Source organism: Beta vulgaris, chromosome 1 (assembly GCF_026745355.1).
Source record: "Beta vulgaris subsp. vulgaris cultivar EL10 chromosome 1, EL10.2, whole genome shotgun sequence".
Taxonomy (NCBI): domain Eukaryota; kingdom Viridiplantae; phylum Streptophyta; class Magnoliopsida; order Caryophyllales; family Amaranthaceae; genus Beta; species Beta vulgaris.
Genome location: NC_079202.1, coordinates 60,821,568 through 60,840,687, shown reverse-complemented (window position 1 = coordinate 60,840,687; position 19,120 = coordinate 60,821,568). Strand labels below are relative to the sequence as shown.

Here is a 19,120-nt window from a genome sequence, read left to right as displayed (position 1 = left end):
CAGGCAGTGGGTCCCACTCCCATGCCTGATCAACATTTCACTCACCCCATCCCATTTTTTTGCCCCAATCACTCCCATTCACCTCTTGAGCTTTTTTCCAATTGTGATTAAGAACACTTTTTTCTCATTCATGTCATGATTCTTTATTTTCACTCATGAGTAATGGTGCTCTTAGAGTACCCTACTAATGTGTAGGGCAGCTATGTAAGCTTCCTTGCCTTTTTGGAAATAATGTTGTCTTTCTAGAACTTTTGGTGCAAAGCGCCTTAATAATTAGAAATTAGCCTTATATGCACGCGATGCGTGCATTAATAGCAAAACTTGTTATTCTATTATATACTTCATTCGTACTATAGGTATGATTACACCTAAAATGTGAAAGATTAATAGTTAGATGAATTTAGATATAGGAAAAATTGACGATAGAGGTCTTAACTTTGGGTGATAATTTTTAAAAAGTTTGAACTATTGATTAACCTGTGTAGGTCCCAGCTTTAGGGGTATTAACTTTTAGCAGGCCTTAGTGACTTGAACATACATGAATAGTTAGATGAATTAAACCGTCTATTCTAATAATAATTGTGTATTGAACATACCAAATAGGGGTTAAAGGACGAAAAGCAAAGATAGTAGGCAAAAACGTCGTCGTTCTTTTTACAAATTTATTCTTTTCAAAAAAGAAAAGCCACGTAAACAAATTGTACCAGCATATGTTATTCCGTTGAGTTCATTCAAAAGTACGTGACTTCTCTCACTCCCGCGTCTTTCTATATATATACAAACTCCATTAAACAACCACTTCATTTCAAAAACAAACATTGCGATTCATTGATCAACCAACGAAAATCTGAAGAAAATGGCGAAACGATTGAAGAGAACTAATCCTATCTGCTCCTGCAACTCTCCTCGTGCTTCTTCCTTCTTCTCTCTTCGCTCTTCCTTCTCCTGGTAACTCTCTCTCTCTTAACAATTGCGTTGCTCTGTATAATTTCCTGTGATTTTTAGCTGGAAACTTGTAGAATTAATCTGAATTTAACAGTTTGCTAATTTGAAATTTGAGCTCGAATTTATGGAATTCAGTTCAGTTTTGCGTTGAATTTGAATTTAGCAAGCTGGATTTTGAGGAAAATAAAAAATTAAGAAGTTAATTGTATTAATCTTCTTAATATGATGATATCATGAATCTCATATATTTTGAATTTGATCTTAATTCTTAATTGCTAATAGCTGTTTGAAAAACAATGTGATTCAAGTACTGTAAATATCGTACTCTGTTTTGATTGAGAATTCAAAAAAAAAAGTTGTGTTGTAGTTTGAAATTGTTCTAGTGGATTGATTCTCTGGTGAATCTATCTGAAATTTTGAATGAACAACTTTGATTGAAGCATATAGATTTTGAATTTTCTTCCGTTGATTGCGTACTGTAACTTATTTGCTAGTATGAATGTGATTACTCTGCTTTAGATACTCTTATCTTATACATGTATTTGTGCGAATTGATCGAGTTATATTCCATTTTCTCTCAACTATTAATTGGATTCTTTAAGAAACAGAGAACTTATTAATTCTGCTTACTGAAACATTTCGATTTTTCATCTAATGCCTATTTTGCTTTTGATTATACGCAAAATGACTTGCACTACGCTTGATTTTGCAGTTTACTAGCTCAATTACACATTTCATTCACTTATGAATTCTTTGAGTAGATATTATTGCGATAAATCACTGAACATTTTGGCTTTCGTTTTTAATCCAGAAGCTAAGAGTTCCGAGTTTCTCAAAAATCAGATATTCCACTGATTTTCTGCTAATTAAGCTAGTTTAAAGTCAATGAAGACAATGTTTCAGCTCAATATGCTAGACATCATAGTAGTCAAAATAGAAAAATTACTTGCTGGAGCTATTTTCTGTTGACGCTGCTTCATATGCTCTCCATCCTTGAATTGAATGATGAATTTGAGCTCTTTAAATCTCAATCAGCATATAATCAGCATGAAATTATTTCACCAAACAAGAACTATTTGATTTGAAATCACTGCTAAAATTTTATAGTAAAATTTGAATTTGTACTCCAAGGTTTGAAGATGATATGTGGATTGAGATAGCAAAATACCTAGATGGAAGGTCACTGGTGATGCTTGCAACTACTTGCAAATGGTTCTACAAGAATCTATCAGAAGAGTGCGTGTGGAAGTTCGCTTGCTTACGCGATCTAAGGGTTCCTGATCCAGGATATGTGTCTTTTAAGTGGAAGAAACTCTATGCCTCAGCTTTTGGTAAATGACCAAATCTCTTAAGAGTCCTCTTCATCTTACAGTAGCATGTATCATTACTGTCAAGAGTTGTCTGTGGTGTTAAAAAGCTTGTGATATCCTTGCAGATGGGAGTCACTCTTACTTGTTTCGCCAGCAGGAGAAACACATAGGTAACTAAACAACATATGAAACAAGTCTTTTCCTGATTTGGTTATATAAATCTTTAATAATTACCTCTTATAGTGATTGAAAGTTTGATTGTCACTTATATACTGATCTCTCATTTTTATTGGACAAATATAGATTGGATTCGTATTGGTGCATTTTTCCTAGAATCATCAGCAGCTATTGTGACCGAGAAGCTGATTTGTCCTCCTCGGAGGATCCCTCAGAAGGAGACTCTAGAACAGATGTTGCAATCCCGCGGATTGTGTGTGCTCACCAACATCAAAACTGGAATCTGGATAGCTGGTATATTCAACTCCTTCTAGTGTCATGTAGATTATGTTCACTTTTCATTTGATTTTTCAGAACAGTCTGTTTATCTTATTGAGCTAACCCTTTACCTGACCTTTCAGATTTGCAGCTTGTTCGTTGCCCCGTTTGTGACCTTGATACATGTGATGGTGAGCAACCCCATAATGCTCCCATTGAATCCAAGAAAACCAAGTAAAAGATTAGCTGGTATTGGTGTTAATATGTTGATATTGGTCAATAAAAAAATTAAGTTTTGGCTACTTTCAGGTACAATGCAGACACTAGATGCAAGGAACTTTGAATTATTCTTGCATGAGGATTACCAAGATGGAAGCTGGGATTACACACAAATTGGTTCACATGAGACTAAAAAGCATCTGGATGGAGCTTCTGGTGCCATATTTGACATGAAACACCTCAAAGACGCTTCCACTGCAGGTAACAACATAACTTGGAAATCTTCTTATACCTTGGGATATTAGTCAATACAATGAATGCATAAACAAATTTCTTCTGTTGTATGTCATAAAGTACCTATATTGCATGAAACAAGGATCCAAAATGTTCAAAGACATAAAAGACAATAAAGCAGCTGCTACAATTATTTCCTCCAATGTACATCATTGTCAAATTTTGGATAATGAACTGAAAGCTTGACATCTTGCAGCGGTTTTCAACACAAAGTCGTGGATTGGAAAACGAAACGACTGGCAGCCAAAGGCCAAGGTCACTCTTCATGCTGTCGCAGTCAACACCAATTTACAACAAAATGAAGGTCATATAAGCCTTTAGCTTTTAGTTTCCTACTCATTAGATCATCAGTTCATTGCTTCCTGTGTTTACTTTCCTCTAATACCTTCCTTTTCATTTCTGTCTTCTGAATTTGATTACTGGGAATAATCAAATATGCAATTGCTTTCTCTTTGTGCAAAAACTGCAGGGATAAATGTCAAATTCCATGTCATGAGAGCCGCAACTGATGGCCAAATCATGGCGATAAGAGTCTCTCAACAGCTCCTGTAAATCCTGCTGCAAAAATACGAGCTAGGCCACAATTGAAGTACCTCACTGCTGAAAATTTTGAGAAACAGAACTTTTCCTCCCACAATTATATGCACTCTCATCGAAGTACCTCACTATCCTCATTTCTTAGTCCATCCTTTTCACCAGCTCCAATCATAGTCGATCTATCAACTTCCATTACAACTATATAAGTAGCTAAGAACTAAGAAGTAACTCATACGTTAGTAAACAAACGATTATACTATTATACAGAGAGAAATCTGAAAGTCCAGAAGGGAGGTTTCAAGTATTGCTTTTGACCTATAGATTTTTAGCTATTATAGTAAGCTTTACTCAATTAGATATTCAGTCACATAAGACCTTGTAATTCTGATTATCATAGTTTAATCTTCTTCGTTCATTCGACACAAAATCCCTAAACTTCGAGAGAAATCAAAGAGAGGTCGACTCTTTATTTGTTTATAAGCTACATTCAGGATGTATCACATTCATTTTTCCCAAATCTTCTTGTTCTTCAATATGTCATCAAAGCATATTATAGATATATACATATTCGTGGTCAACATGTTATCAAATATTAAAAGGCTTCAAAACAGATTGAAAAGAATATAGATCAACCATGCAGAGTTTTAAACAAAAAAATTGCAATGAGCATGACATACAAGCTTGCACATTGCAACCATCTGTGTCCTCCATTACGCCATCACTGTATTGACTTTTACCAACTATATATTTCATATATTATTTGATTTTTATTACTTTAAAAAAAAATGTTGTTATCTTGTCCTTAGCTAATTCCACTTCAAGTAATATAATCCCAAAATCTTATTACAGTTTTTAAAGTCCAAAAACCTCTCTTCAACATCCACCTTATGGGTTTCCTACCATTTTTTTCTTTCCTCACCATTTTTCTCCCTTACATCTTTGCATCATTAGCCTATTGTTATTGTCCCATAACTACTTGTACCAATGATACTCTTACCCCTATCCGTTTCCCATTCCACCTCGATCACCAAAGAACAGAAAACTGTAGCTACCCTGGCTTCGACCTCCACTGCACAGACCGCGGCCACACTGCTATAACTCTCCCTCATTCTGGGGAGTTTTTAGTCCGTCATATCAACTACCAAACACAAATATTACTGGTAAATGATCCAAACGACTGTCTCCCAAGGAGACTGCTAGAAGGTTTCGACCCCTCTGGTACGCCTTTCCAAGCTGATTTTTATGACAATTATACATTCCTCAGCTGTCCAACAGACTTCATTGATGCTCGTTTCGATGTGATTGATTGTCTTAGCAATTCAACAACAACAGTTATAGCAACTTCTCTTACAGATTTTACTGCTGATGTGTCTAGAGCATGTCAGTTAATTAGGACTGTTGCAGTTCCTTTTTCTTTGTCTGAAAATAATAGTTTCACTTCTAGGCTTAGACAAGATGTCTTGCTTTCTTGGTTTGTTCCTGACTGTAAAGATTGTGAGGCCAGAGGACGTGTTTGTGGATTCCAGAGCAATGGCAACAGGCAAATTGGTTGCTTCATCAGAAATCTTCACAATTCTGGTATAGTTTTTACTCGTTTTCTTTTCATCTTCTTTAACTTTGAATTTTTCAAAATCTTTATATTTTGTTTACATTTTTGCACTTGTACAGACCATATAGAAAGATAGTTGAAGGTAACAGGACAGCCACTATGGTTGTTTTGACTGAGTCAGATAATTCATTCAAGAAAAAGGCCAATTAACCACATTAGTTTATAAAAATTACACTTTTTTTGCAATTTTGGTACACATTTATCTATACAAATATATTAAAAGGCGTGCATAAACAAAAAACTGTGCCACGTGACGCTCTCCCTAGAGAGTTTTAGTTTGTATTATATTAATAAATGAAATTTTTTCTTACCCGGGACAATACCCGGGCCTAACAACTAGTTTGAGTATAAAACAACGCAATTGGTGAAATATAAACCTTTTTGGCTTGGAATTAATAATACTTTCTCCGTTCTGATTTAAATAAATGAGATGTAAAAGGCCTTCTTACTGGATTTAATAGAGAGATAGATAGAAAGAAAAAGAAGGATCCATTTGATGAGGAGAGACATAAAAAAGGGTGAATACCAAATAAAATAACGTTTCATTTATTATAAAACAACCTAAAATAATAAGTGTTTCATTTATTTTAGAATGGAGTAGGTATAAGACTTTCATCATTCACTATCCAGCTGATTTGGCCCCAGAAAAATGATCTGATTTGTTAGTGGGTATATATTACCCATGAAGTAAAGAAAGTCAAAATGTTTTAGTTAGCTTCCGTGTTAAGATTAACTAAGACTTCTATTTACTTTTTTATATTTGAAGAAGATGAATGTAATAGGTTGGTTCTTATGAAGAAATCATAGTGGCTGAAAAAATAATCTAAGATCTAATTTTTTTTTCTAACTTTAGAAAAGGCAAATAACAGAAGTTGACTAAATGGCGATGTTTGGTTGTAAGGAAAGAGGCAATGTAGGAGTAATGCTTAATGGTTGGTGGTGAATCATGGAAGCATTATAATATGTATTAGAAAACTTGACTTGAAAGGCAAAGAAAACCTTAATTATTTTCAAGTAGATGAATTGTCAAACATAGTGAAAGCCAATATATCCCAGAAAGTTTTAAGTCTTATCCCTTAGCTTTACCCCAATTCACAGCTCCTCCAGCTATTGTAGTTACCACCTCAACCTCCATGAATCCATGATCATCACTTTCGAAAGAGCTGCCGCGGCGGCGTAAGGAGAATAAATCATGGCCGCCTTTAAAAGGCTATGAATATCTGCTTCACAAAATAATGCATATATTACCTCCGTTGTCTATTATCGACAACGATTAGACATTTTCCCTCACTACTTTATATCAAATCGTTGTACATAATAATAAAAAATTACGGAAGGTAGTATATAACTTTGTGGATGCCTGTTGGGTTTAACTAGTAAAGTTTAGTGGAGGTGGTGCAGCGGTAACAAACCTGGATCAAATACCATCTACAACACGACCCTTTACGACTATTTATAATACCAAAATAGGAAGAAAAAAGGAAGCTCATTACTTCAACCATTAAGTTGTTAACATGTGCAGTATAAAGTTGTTCAAAATTATGGATGCAAGATTTACGTCTGTATCCAAATTTTTTTTTTACTGTAATCTTGTCATATCCTATATTTTTATCACACAGAACTGACGGCTCGTTTGGTAGTCGTTGATAAATTGTGGTAATGGAAATGAATTTTGAGTGTAAGGTTACAAGGAAAACACCCTTAAAATCTCCATGGAAAGACAATTTCAACCCCCAAGTTTGTGTTTTTCTCCATGGGGAAGCAATCTCATCCCTAAACTTGTATTTTTTTTTTCTTCAAGGGGAAGCAATTTTCATTACCACCTACAAGGTAATATTGGATGGGAATGAAAATTCAAGAAGAAAAATAGACATTTTAGGATAAATTCCCATTACCATGGGAATGAATAATGATTTTCTTTAAAAATTTACATACAAATTCATTCCCCTTACCACTATTTATAACCAACTACCAAAAGGGTCGTAAAGGAATATGATGAATGTGGCCTCTCGATTTTTAGGACCAGAGATTTAGAGAACAATGAAATCTAATTGCTTCTTTAAGTTGAAATGAAAAGGCTATGAGAACTAAAGAAGTGAAAATCTTGATAAGTGAAAACTCTATGAGTTGTTTCATAGACACACACATAGACGGGAAGTTTTGCTTTCCATATAGTAGAGGAAGTAACCAGACAACTGTTTGCCTTCAAATTTTGGAAGGAAACAAATACTTCTTTGCCTTTCAATTTTCCTAAGAAGTTGTTTCCTATGTTTTAATCAGACTACTATTAATTTGATTGTTCCTATGAACTAATGACCTTAATTCCAGGTGATCCAGAGCAAACAGAAAACAGTACAGGCCTGAAAGTATTCAGAATTATTGCATTTTCAATCGCGATTCCAGCGATCGCTTGTGCAGTTGGGGTAGGGGTTTTCTTATGCATGATGGATAGGCGAGAAAGGAACAGAAGCGCTCAGGTTACCAGAACATTACAGCAAATAACAGGAACCGCACAGCCCCTAGATACCACAATGGGGCTAGATCAAGGCACCATCGATTCGTACACTAAGGTAGTGCTTGGAGAAAGTCGTCGAGTGCCAGGCCGGAATGATGGGTCATGCCCTATATGCTTGTCAGATTTTAGCGCCAAAGAAACATTGAGATGCATACCTGATTGCCAGCATTGCTTCCATGCTGATTGCATTGATGAATGGCTCAAATTGAATGGTACTTGTCCACTTTGTCGCACTTCGCCTGCTCATCATGCCCAAGTCTAGATTAGCTTGAAGAAGGGTAATTCAGATTAGATTCTTTCTATTCATTTTTACCAGGGAAATTCAGATAGTTACAATCCCCCCCCCCCCCCCCCCTTTTTTTTTTTTCTGGTTGTATGTACCGGGCAGCTTGTACCAAACTCGACAAAGAGTTCGACCTTCAGACATGTACAGTAAAGTCGAATATGACGGATGTATTCACGAGTCCAGCTAAACACCAAACAGATTACCCTTATGTAAAGTAAAAAGACAACATTCTTACTCCAAGACTATACAGACATGTTCGCCCTTGATTGATAAGCATGAGTAAGGGTAATGTCATTACAATTCGCTAGTTCTCTACCACACTGTAAGCACCTGACGCAACTCACACCATCTCGTCGTAAGTAACAGCAGAGATCATCAGACAGCCAATCTTCTAACAGCAGAGATCATCATACAGCCAATCTTCTAACAGCAGAGATCATCAGACAGCCAATCTTCTAACAGCAGAGATCATCAGACAGCCAATCTTCGAACTTCAAGATGCGAGGAAATATGAAGAAACGTTGTTGGATGATTGAAAGTTCAAGTCATAAGCTCATAACCCAAAACCATAGATCAAAGTCATAAAAGGACACTTTTCAAATAAAACAATTTCTAATCCAGGTCACTGAGTTATAACTGGCATGATTTATATAACAAAAATTTTCCAACAGTGCACATAATATACAGTAAATACACCAAAAGGAAATTACAAAGACATTCACTATGTAGCTAGAGAGGTACTTGATAATGTTTCCAACTCGAAGCTTGTAACAACATTAACGGACTATATTAGAGCTCAAAGAAAGCCGCCGTCTTGCAGAGTAATGTAGGCAGTGAGAGCTTCATTCAATAGAAACAGCAAAAATCTCATTTTTTTGCCAGCAGCTTCTTAGGAAGCTTCTCCAATGGCGTGGTTTTCAGCAAAAAAAGCCTAGCAGCCCGCTCTTGTAGGGTGCCTCCACATTTTAATCCATGTGCTTGTAGCTCAGATTTCAACCTTTCCATTCCAAGAACCTACAGTAAGATTTAAACTTAGATTAGATTACAAGTGTGGCTTCTGTCCTCATTACATCCAGATTTTTCAATATAGACCTTCAAGATTCACCAGCTATAACTGAAATGCTTGATGCCAACAACTTTCTAAAAAACATACTAATCATAAAAGAAGCGGGTCAGGGAGTAGTCGGTAGCAACCCAATGTGCAGAGGATTATAATCAACAGGTTGATAAAATACAAACTTAAGATTCGCAGACAATCACGCTTATCTTGTAATGACAAGTGCCGATTATTATGTCATTTACCAAAAAAACAAAAGAATTTTAAAAAGGGACTAAAGTCGAGAAAAGATGATATATTCATTATAATAAACAAGTCAAAATAACATGAGAGAAACATTTAGCAAGACCATTATCAAAAATATAAACTAACCTCCAGTTCAGAAGCTGAGTTAAAATCATCCAAATTCACTGGCGATAAAACATCTGATGCATTTGAGCTCCCAATAGCCCCCTCGTCAGGAGAAATAGCTTTAGACTCAGATGCTCCAGGAAGTTCAGGAACAACGGTCTGAGGACCATCTAGCTCTACAGAAGTAGAGGCAACGGACAACTGGTCAGTAGCAGTTGTGACTCTGGAGTGAGGTTCATTAGGATCTTGTTCATCCTCAATTTTGGCAGAGGTAGAAGCCACTTCTGCTGAAGCAGACATCTCTGGGCCTGATGACATCTCCATAGGAACATCCCCATTCACCACACCATTACTTCCGCTTGCTGTAGCACTAACTCCAGTAACACCTCCAGCAGCCATCTCTTTTTCTTCTTCAGATCCGCTATCTGAAGAACCTCCACTAGGATTATCCCTGTCCAATGAAAGAACTGTAACTGAAGCAGAGCTAGCATCCTTGCTTGAGTCTGACTGGTTTCCATTATCAGTGACAACTGATTTTTCATGTTCGGCATCACTACCATCACTTTCTGTGTCTCCGTCTGAGTCATCACTGTCACTTTCACCCATTTTTCTCTTCCCCTTCCTGAAAAGGTAAGAAAAGATGAGTTTAACTCAACCAAATGAAAGAAAAGAAAAGGTTTAGATCGTCTAAAATCAACAAAAAAATAATCAAGCAAATGAAAATTTCTACATCCAATTAGGATTAAACAACTTAACTCACATATCCTAACGCAAGAAGTAAGCAGAATAGAAATAAGGACAAAAATTCATTGCCAACTTGCTAGAACGATCAACAAAGACTTATCAAGAAGAAAATGACAAACTACTCCCACATATCAAATGCCAAATGTGGATCTATTCAAAATTCATCGTTCAAGTAAAATCAAAGCAGACATCCAAAAAAAAGAGGAAGTTAATGGTTTCTTCACTTCGATAAAACCTACTTTTCCACAAGCACCACTTTGTTTCCTAAGTATCTACATAATATTTCTTAAAAAGTTCTAGTAGATACTAGAAAACTTTACATCTACATCCAACAATAAAGAGCTAAAAATCACACAGAAATTCTAACAATCCACTCACAAATTCATTGAAACCACCACATAAAGAGCTAAACAATACATAATGGAATTCACAATACAATTCACTGATCAACTCTGGTTAACACACAAATCACTATACATCTGAGCGTCCAACCAACAAAACACATATAAATAATTACAAAGATGTCAACAAAAGAGCATAAATCATAAGCAAGAATAAACTAATACTCATACACATCAAAAGCCATCAAACAAAGACTATGCATTAATAACCAGCTAAAATGAAAAACAAATATAGCAAGTAATAAATTTACACCAAAGAAAGAATCTCATAATCAGAATATCACTAGAAACCATTAAAATTTTCAAAAAATAAAAATAAACACACAAGCAAATCAGCAAAACAATTACTACACATCAAAAATCAACCAACTAAGCTAAAAAAGAGAATCCAAAATTTACCTCATATTCATTAAACAGAATAACAAACAAAGCCACCAATAAAATTACACTAAAGCAAGGATATCATAATCAATAACCCACCACTAATCAACTCAAGAAACCAAAAAGGCAAAAACTATGCATCAAAATTCAACCAACTAAGCTAAAAACCAACCAAAAAAACAAGAAATTTCCTCAAAGCACTAACCAAATCTTCAATTTTTTAGCATCAGAAACACCACCAATCAACTTCCTTTTCTTCTTCCCAGCACCCAACAACTCTCCCATAGATTCTCTCACCGACCTCTCAACTTCTTCAACACACCTTCTAGATTCTTCCCTATACTTCTCTACATACTTCTCAGCTCCATCATCTTTCTTCCCACCTTTCCCTTTCTTCTCCATCTTCTTCAAATAATCTTCCGCCATTTTCTCCATCTTTCTCTCTTCTTCCTCTGCTTTCCACTCCTCCATTTTTTTCTCCGCATTCACATGCCGCAACCTCCGTCCACTCATATCTCGACACGCGTCGAAATTGTTCGTCTTCTTCTGCCCCGCCTTTGTCGCCGCCCCACGAAGGAGAGATCCGAACCCGCCTTTGCCTCCGAGGAGAGAGAATTGGAGGTGTAAGGTGGAGAGAGAGAGGGATTTCCGTGAAATTGGGGATGAATTTGAGAGGAATTTTCCATTTAGGGTTAGGTTTTGGGATTCGATTGGGATTTTTGTTAGAGTTTCGATCTTGTGTTTGATTGATTGGAGTGTTAGGGTTTGGTAAATTGGGAATTGGAGAGTTAGGGTTTTGTTGTCGATAAGTTTAACGAAGAATTGGATGAAATTAGTTTCCGCCATAATTTTTGTGATGGTTTTCTCTCTCTTCTGCAAAATAGAGCGCTCTCTTTATCTCTCTAGATATGATCAGCGAGATGTTAAGAGACTAGAAAGGGAGCAAAAAGGACTAGAGGAGAGATGCATCGCTGAATATATACCCTGGTTAAAAGCAATTTTTGAAGTAACAATTAAACCATTTTTAATTTCTCGGTTGCATAATACTTATCAATAGCTTGTTCTTCCAAATTTATTTTCAATTCAATTCAGCTCTGGATAATACATTTACTCTCACATATCATTATTTATTTCAGTTTAGTTTTGTATCGAAAAGAACAGACCCTAAGACTTTGTTTCATAGGTAAAATTAAACTTTCTCATGTTTGGTAGGAGAAAATAAGAAGGGTTTGATGGAAAAGAATAAGTGAAAGAAAAAGAATACTATTAAATCCTTACTTCCTTTCCTCTCAAAATCGGAGGAATTTGACAGGAAATAAAGTAAGAAGCTTCTACCCATGTTTTCTTTATTTCCTTTCTTTTACTTAATGACAACTAAACATGTAATTTCTCTCAAATCCACCCATTATATCAAGCATTAGAAACTACACCTACCTTCTTTTCAGTGTAGTTTACGATTACAGTTGTTCCACAATACAGATTACCCGAGCAGCAGGTGATAGCCTAGTACTATTGACATCACTTCCGATCCTAGAGGTGATCATGGGCCGGGCCGGGCCGCGGCCAAAAAATTTTTGCCCATTGGTCGGGCTGGGCCGGACCTAATTCGGGTCGAATTTTTGTGTCCAAATCCCGCTATTTCGGGCCTAAATTACCGGCTTTTGCGGGCCAAAACAGGCCGGATCAAAAAAATAGACTAAAAAGTCGTTTTTGGCTTGCCCAAAGCCCGCCCAAAACAAAAAAAAATACGACCCGGCCCACAGGTCCAAAAATTTTACCCAAAACCCGGCCTAAAAACAGGCCGGGCGTGGCCAAAATGATCACATCTAGGTCAACCCCTTGCAAGGAGAGATTTCCTATTTTTCCCTTCCTTGCAAAGTACTTATCTTACCTTCAAAAAAATAATCAAAAAATAATACGGGATTACCCGTGAAATTTCCCAAAACAAAACCATATAAGAAAAAGAAGAAAGAAAAACGAACAAAAAATTGTGAAGATTGAGTTAAGCTAAAAACTATTCTGCAGAAGATAGAAGTATTTGAGAGAAGTCCTTCAACAACGTTCTATAAACATATCACACATGATATTCTAATATACAAATACAACCAGTAGTGTACACGATGAAGGAGAAGCAGCTTGATGATGGAGGTGATACTAATAAAGGCCGAAACTTTGAAGTGGACCCCAATCTTCCTAAATCTTTTTGTCAGAATTGTCGTCATCCTCTTTCCATCGTCGGAGTCGTCGATTCTTTCGGTTAGGGTTTTTCTTTTTTTCGAATTTTGTTGTTGTTGTTGTTGTTGTTGTTATGTTGTTCAAATTATTCTTTGTGATCGCTGAATAATTACTAGATTATGAATCTCTTTGATCGAATTTGTACTTACAATTCTTTTGATTTGATTGATACTGAACTTTCTAAGTGATGAATTCAAATTGTCACTTTTTCGGAAATTTTTTAATTTTGTCGTCAAAATTTGGTTTCTGGTTTGGGAATTGTAATTCTGGTGATTAATTTTTTAGGTTTTTTAAGGTCCTCGATTTGAGGGGCTGAAATTGAACAAATTTCTGAGATATGAAAGTATGGAATAGGATCAATTTCTTTATATTGGGTTTTTAATCTAATCAAATGGATTTTTTTTTTTTTGTTTGTCCTGGCTGTACATTTGTGTAATTGTATGTGTATGTGATGTTAAGACAACTTGCAGGGTTACAGGGCTCATCACTCCAAGGAGCAGGCAGTGTATTGGCTTCCTCACATATGGACCATTCGTTTGTCGTGTTGCCAAAGCAAAAGTCTCAGACACCTGGTGCTTCTCCTCGTCCCCGAGGCGGTGGGGTTCAGCAGGAAACGTCTCCGTCTGGTAAGATGATGGATGAGTCGTTTGTGGTGTTGCCTCCAGCGCCTGCTTCTGTATATCGGAGTGAGTCCCAAGCTGATGGTAGTGGAACACATGCTCAATCTGTTGATGGCAGTCCTAGTAACCAGTTAAACCCAGCTACTTCTGGGTTTCACTCGACGATAACTGTCCTTAAACGTGCTTTTGAAATTGCAACCGCGCATACCCAGGTGCGTTTAACAAATGTACTTGATGTGGATGTAGGGGATGGGTTTGTTCAGGGGCTGTTTTATGTTAGGATTCCCTCCTGAGATTGTTTGATATTATAGTGGTTGTATTCAACTTTGTTGGAATTTTTCTTGTTGGAAGAAGCAAGTGATAGATATTGGCCTTTCAAGGAACCATTAGAATATTTTCTTGCTCATTTACTTATGTACAAATGTGGAATTCATTCTTCACATTGCCGATTAATGCTCTCTTGTATTGGAATCGTCTAGGTGGAGCAGCCACTGTGCCTCGAGTGCATGAGGGTGCTGTCAGATAAGCTTGATAAGGAGGTTGAAGACGTCGATAGGGACGTAAAAGCTTATGAAGCCTGTCTTCAGCGGTTGGAAGGTGAAACTCGTGATGTTCTTAGTGAGGCTGACTTCCTCAAGGAAAAATTAAAGGTGCTCACTACCAATCTTTCTTTCTTTCATTCGAGTAAGAAGTTGAACTGACATGTGAAGAAATGCTGTTTGAAATTGGATGTGTGCTGTTTGAATAATGATTATTTTTGCTTTGTACATATTTCGCGTTTCTCATCCTGTATGTTTCGAGCAATTTATGACAAAAATCTTTCATTTAAGTTCAATAATATTCAGGAGATGTTATGACTATCAAGAGTACATGGTTTGTTGCAAACGGTTGAGTTTATAAATGCTTATTCCAAACTTGCTATGCTGCTCAAAATTTACTCGTTTAATTCTGAGTGTTGGTTTTGTTACTAATATCTTCAATGCTGGTCAAGATTGAGGAGGAAGAAAGGAAACTTGAAGCTGCGATTGAAGAAACTGAGAAGCAGTGCTCAAAAGTAAATGCTGAACTGAAAGAATTGGAGACGAAGTCTAGCCGCTTTAAAGAGTTGGAGGAAAGGTACCTAATCTCAGCTCTCTGTTAACTTTACCGCAGAAAGATATCTTATAACTAATGTTAGTTGTTTGTTTGCAAGGGAATATGTTTGCTTTTAGAATTTTGTATATTTTATGGGACAATTTTGTTTCAGGTACTGGCATGAGTTTAATAATTTCCAGTTTCAACTAATATCACATCAGGTACACTCCATAGAGCTCACATTTTCCCTACTTCTTATAATTCCATATAATGAAATTCTCTTCTGTTGCGTTCATTGGCATAATTGGCTTGTTCAGGTCTATGTAAGTCCATATGTTAGGTTTTGTCAATTTCAACCAGCATTAGAACATAACTGTAGGAGCATCTGTCCGAGATTTTTCGTCGTTTTGCTGATTATATGCAACTCTTTGAACTTTGTGCTGCTTAGATCTAATCAAAATCCTTTTTATAGGAAGAGAGAGATGCTATATTGGCAAAAATCGAAGTCTCGCAGGCACATCTGGATTTGTTGAAGCGGACAAATGTCCTAAATGATGCCTTCCCGATCTGGCATGATGGAGAATTCGGGACAATAAATAACTTCCGACTTGGACGTCTCCCTAAAGTTCCGGTATGAATTCTTAGCTTGCAGTTTTCCTTTGTTCTTTGGGCTCTTTTTTTTCTGAATGTATTTACCTGTCCTAGTGCATTGTTATTGGGGATGGAACTCCGCGGTTTTGATGCCGGGGGTTTTCTGTGCTTTGCCTTTTATTTGGGGTGGGATATTGGGAAGTTTTGATACTCCTAATGACGCATTTGCGAAACTTCGTAATTTTTCTGTTTAAACTTGAGGTCACTTCAGTGATAATTTCAAGAGCCTACTTTTATTGGGAGTCCCAAGCTCATTCTGCCCGAGACATTCACAATTTGCAATGAGATTGTCTTTATTAAGTAAGATAATCTCAGATTACAATTTGTTATTTTTGCTGCTTTACTTTCATAGTATATCTATGTATAAAATAATAGCAAGTAATGTGTCTCACAGGCTCTCATTGATAGAATGAAGCTCCTAATATGGAGGCCTTATGAGGTGGCTTATAGTAAATTGCATTGAGATACAAAATGGGTTTCACTGCTAAAGTTTCTCCTATGAAAATCTGCAGTACTCGGTAATATAAGTCTTGCCGCCTTAGTTTTGTGGAACCTGCAGATATATGTGCTGCACTATGCCTGAATTTTTAAAAGTTCAACCTGTCTTAAGTACTCAGATAATTTATGTCTTGTCTCCTTAAATGTGTGAGTTTGCAGATGTATGCTGCCAATGCTGTTAAGTGAACAAGAGATATCTGTCTTAGGCTCTTAGCTGAGGATGACTATGATTAGTACTCTTCTATATTTATGTACTCCCTCCTTTCCCTTTTGATGTTCCTAGCTAGACCTTTTTTGTGTCTAAAAAAGCTTCCAACTAGGAAGATCAAAAAGGAAAAGAGGGGGTAACTAAATCTGACTTGTACCTGATTTTTGTGCCTTTAGTTTAACTGTATGAGTACTGACTTAGTATAGTATGGAGTCAAGGGAAAGGATAGGGTGATTTGATCTATTAAGTTTCTACTTTGTGACACAATTTCTCGTGTTAATATACGCTGTGTACTTTGTAGGTTGAGTGGGATGAGATAAATGCCGCTTGGGGCCAAGCCTGCCTTCTTCTCCACACAATGTGTCAATATTTTACGCCAAAATTTCAGTATCCTTTCTGTTTCTAGGTTCTTTCAGATGTTCTATTTTTGTTATTTAGTTTCCTCTAAAAGGTAAGACATTCTGACCATTATTTATCAGTGCTTGTCCTCCTCTTGATAATGTCCTTATTAGTTAGTAGCTGATACATCTCAGAATCTTCTGCTAAATGCTAATAATTAAAGGTACAAAAGAGTAGATAATGTTAATGGCAAGGGATAAATAGCTGTATATCTAAACATTTTAACTTTTGAATGCATTAAAGGAGATGCCCAATGTGATCTGCAACGTGGTCTTAACTAACAAAATTTTGGAGCCATGTTCGTTTCACTTTGTCATGCTAATGAGCTGTTTAAACGGCTTTGTGTTCTCTGTAGCATGTCTTTTCAGATCTGCATAATAACAATCATGTTATCTTTAACCTGGTGATTTTCAGTTACAGGGTAAAAATACTTCCTATGGGAAGCTATCCACGGATTATGGATACAAGTAATAACACTTATGACCTGTAAGCAGCAAACTGCTCTTTTATGCTATTCCGTTGAGAGTCAGTACCTGGTATATATAGTTTTTGGTCCGTGATTCTAGCTCCCAATATTTATGTTTTGATGAATTGAGAACCGACTTTTTCGAAGTAAGATGTGTATGGCTAACAAATATGTTGTTCTTTCGGCTTTCTTCATGTAATTACAGGGAACACTAATTGTTTCTTGTTCAACAAGCATCCAGAGCGTAAATTTCCTGCCGATTGGAGTCTAGATCTAGGGTGGCTGACTGGTCACACATTTACCAACCCCTAAGAGCTTAAACTTAGTAAAATTGTTTCAAAACGACTTTCAGTAAAGCACAACTGAAGAAGAGAGGGGGGGTGTGTGGAAGAGTTGGAGTCAGTAGGGGATACACATTGTCCGGCTCTTAGGCTAAGCTCTAGAAGAGTATAAGATGCTGCCGATATGTGTACAGTTAGCAGTGTGTGTCTGGAAAAACTTGTAGGAGATATAGTTTGATATTATAATCTCATAATCTCAAATTAAGTTGTTTGCTACAGAGTCTTACTTTTAATTCTTGGATAGGTTTGGGCCTGTAAACTTGTTCTGGAGCACTCGCTATGACAAAGCAATGACACTGTTCTTGACATGCTTAAAGGATTTCTCAGAGTTTGCCCGGATGAAGGATCTGGAGAATAATGTACCTCCTGATAAATGCTTCAAGCTGCCATATAGGTAAATATTGTTTCAGCATGAAATTTTCAATTATAGCTCATTTCTTGTTTGCATCTTTTGTACATGCTTAGCATTGCATCTGCCCAGCAAGTAATACCAAAAGATTTGAATACAGGTTTATTGTTGTAATTGCTCATTAACGGTTCTTATGTACTAGATTCAATGCCTCATTTATCCATTACTATACAGTATCTTTGAAATATTACAGGATAATGAACTTTGGGGGTGGAGTTTTTTGCTTGAATTTCTAACTTGGACTGATGAGATGTCGGGTTTTAGATTTGAACTTGTGACTTGTGGCTTGGTTCGCAAGTAGATTTGAGTCAATTACTTTTTATATATTATCAATTTAGATTTCTCCCTCAAGTATTGTGACGACAAGGTTAGATATATTATCCTTAAGCACATACCATAGATGAGTCAGTTTTTTGTTCATGTAACATCTTATTACAAATGAGGTTTAATTTGGTGCAATTGTGCAAATGTTTGGGCTCCTTTCCATCCATCGGCATAATGTATGCATTATCAGTTCCTGTGTGGTCCTTTTACATAATCTTATTGGCGGAGTGTTGTTGATTTGACATTAGGATTTTGATTCAATCGTAATTTCACAGAATTGAGAATGATAAAGTGGAAGCCTACTCAATAACACAAAGTTTTAACAAGCCAGAGAACTGGACCAAAGCTCTTAAGTACACTCTCTGCAACTTAAAATGGGCACTCTATTGGTTTGTTGGCAACACAAGCTTTCAGCCTCTCTCTGGTTCTTCCCAAGCTGATGCCACTGCTGCAGGCACTTCATATGTAAAGCGCAGTACCAACTCCAACTCTGATTCTCGATTTCCATCTGGTCAATGATTTAGATACCGACAATTTGGTTCGACTACATGTATATATATAGATGAGATCTTTGACAAGCTAGCTGAGTAGCGTATTTCTGTACAGCTTTGAAAATTCATAAGTCGTACTCTTTTTTTTTTCTTTTTTCTTTATCCCCTTCACACTTAGAACCTTGTTAGATTTATGTGAATGTAAATTTTTTACATAATAATCTATTCTCAGAATTTTTACTATTATGTACTATTTGAGTATATCAGTGGTCAAAATTGTACATTAGAGACCATGCATCGTTTCCATTGTTTTGTAATTT

At 36.4% G+C, this 19,120-nt stretch overlaps 4 protein-coding genes across 8 annotated transcripts; 3 read left to right on the top strand and 1 right to left on the bottom strand.

Annotated features, from left to right (window-relative positions):
• Nucleotides 1–781: 781 nt before the first annotated feature.
• On the top strand, nucleotides 782–4,251 carry LOC104884326 (probable F-box protein At3g61730). The gene is made up of 8 exons (XM_010668988.4): nucleotides 782–948; nucleotides 2,077–2,276; nucleotides 2,381–2,425; nucleotides 2,559–2,726; nucleotides 2,834–2,881; nucleotides 3,000–3,170; nucleotides 3,400–3,507; nucleotides 3,673–4,251. The coding sequence occupies exons 1-8, from the start codon at nucleotides 857–859 to the stop codon at nucleotides 3,753–3,755; spliced, it is 915 nt and encodes a 304-aa protein (XP_010667290.1). The 5' UTR covers nucleotides 782–856; the 3' UTR covers nucleotides 3,756–4,251.
• Nucleotides 4,252–4,364: 113 nt separating this feature from the next.
• On the top strand, nucleotides 4,365–9,062 carry LOC104884485 (putative RING-H2 finger protein ATL21A). Its single transcript, XM_010669162.4, has 2 exons — nucleotides 4,365–5,318; nucleotides 7,678–9,062. The coding sequence occupies exons 1-2, from the start codon at nucleotides 4,628–4,630 to the stop codon at nucleotides 8,124–8,126; spliced, it is 1,140 nt and encodes a 379-aa protein (XP_010667464.1). The 5' UTR covers nucleotides 4,365–4,627; the 3' UTR covers nucleotides 8,127–9,062.
• Nucleotides 8,777–12,043, bottom strand: LOC104884550 (uncharacterized). Its single transcript, XM_010669251.4, has 3 exons — nucleotides 11,290–12,043; nucleotides 9,580–10,180; nucleotides 8,777–9,164 (listed from the first exon to the last, which is right to left on the bottom strand). The coding sequence occupies exons 1-3, from the start codon at nucleotides 11,928–11,930 to the stop codon at nucleotides 9,018–9,020; spliced, it is 1,389 nt and encodes a 462-aa protein (XP_010667553.1). The 5' UTR covers nucleotides 11,931–12,043; the 3' UTR covers nucleotides 8,777–9,017.
• Nucleotides 12,044–12,988: 945 nt separating this feature from the next.
• On the top strand, nucleotides 12,989–19,046 carry LOC104884617 (beclin-1-like protein). 5 transcript variants are annotated; one of them, XM_057395572.1, is made up of 10 exons: nucleotides 12,994–13,340; nucleotides 13,790–14,151; nucleotides 14,419–14,589; nucleotides 14,931–15,059; nucleotides 15,190–15,234; nucleotides 15,486–15,644; nucleotides 16,672–16,757; nucleotides 17,190–17,255; nucleotides 17,821–17,970; nucleotides 18,585–19,046. In XM_057395572.1, exons 1-10 carry the CDS (start codon nucleotides 13,205–13,207, stop codon nucleotides 18,826–18,828), a joined length of 1,548 nt encoding a protein of 515 aa, XP_057251555.1. In that variant the 5' UTR covers nucleotides 12,994–13,204; the 3' UTR covers nucleotides 18,829–19,046. The 5 variants fall into 5 exon arrangements, 4 of the variants coding, with proteins under 4 accessions (XP_057251557.1, XP_057251555.1, XP_057251554.1 ...); XM_057395571.1 differs by having other exon boundaries at nucleotides 12,995–13,340; nucleotides 17,184–17,255; XM_057395573.1 differs by having other exon boundaries at nucleotides 13,199–13,340; nucleotides 13,779–14,151; nucleotides 17,184–17,255.
• Nucleotides 19,047–19,120: the final 74 nt, after the last annotated feature.

What these genes read in the sequence shown, in the direction of transcription:
- LOC104884326 (XM_010668988.4), top strand. Translation starts at nt 857, where the DNA reads ATGGCGAAACGATTGAAGAGAACTAATCCTATCTGCTCCTGCAACTCT. An exon ending in AACTGGAATCTGGATAGCTG is followed by an intron (nt 2,727 to 2,833) that starts GTATATTCAACT and finishes CTGACCTTTCAG; the next exon opens with ATTTGCAGCTTGTTCGTTGC. An exon ending in TGACCTTGATACATGTGATG is followed by an intron (nt 2,882 to 2,999) that starts GTGAGCAACCCC and finishes GGCTACTTTCAG; the next exon opens with GTACAATGCAGACACTAGAT.
- LOC104884485 (XM_010669162.4), top strand. Translation starts at nt 4,628, where the DNA reads ATGGGTTTCCTACCATTTTTTTCTTTCCTCACCATTTTTCTCCCTTAC. An exon ending in CAGAAATCTTCACAATTCTG is followed by an intron (nt 5,319 to 7,677) that starts GTATAGTTTTTA and finishes CCTTAATTCCAG; the next exon opens with GTGATCCAGAGCAAACAGAA.
- LOC104884550 (XM_010669251.4), bottom strand. Translation starts at nt 11,930, where the DNA reads ATGGCGGAAACTAATTTCATCCAATTCTTCGTTAAACTTATCGACAAC. An exon ending in GCTAAAAAATTGAAGATTTG is followed by an intron (nt 10,181 to 11,289) that starts GTTAGTGCTTTG and finishes TTACCTTTTCAG; the next exon opens with GAAGGGGAAGAGAAAAATGG. An exon ending in ACTCAGCTTCTGAACTGGAG is followed by an intron (nt 9,165 to 9,579) that starts GTTAGTTTATAT and finishes ATCTTACTGTAG; the next exon opens with GTTCTTGGAATGGAAAGGTT.
- LOC104884617 (XM_057395571.1), top strand. Translation starts at nt 13,205, where the DNA reads ATGAAGGAGAAGCAGCTTGATGATGGAGGTGATACTAATAAAGGCCGA. An exon ending in TATTTTACGCCAAAATTTCA is followed by an intron (nt 16,758 to 17,183) that starts GTATCCTTTCTG and finishes GGTGATTTTCAG; the next exon opens with TTACAGGGTAAAAATACTTC. An exon ending in AGTAATAACACTTATGACCT is followed by an intron (nt 17,256 to 17,820) that starts GTAAGCAGCAAA and finishes ATTCTTGGATAG; the next exon opens with GTTTGGGCCTGTAAACTTGT.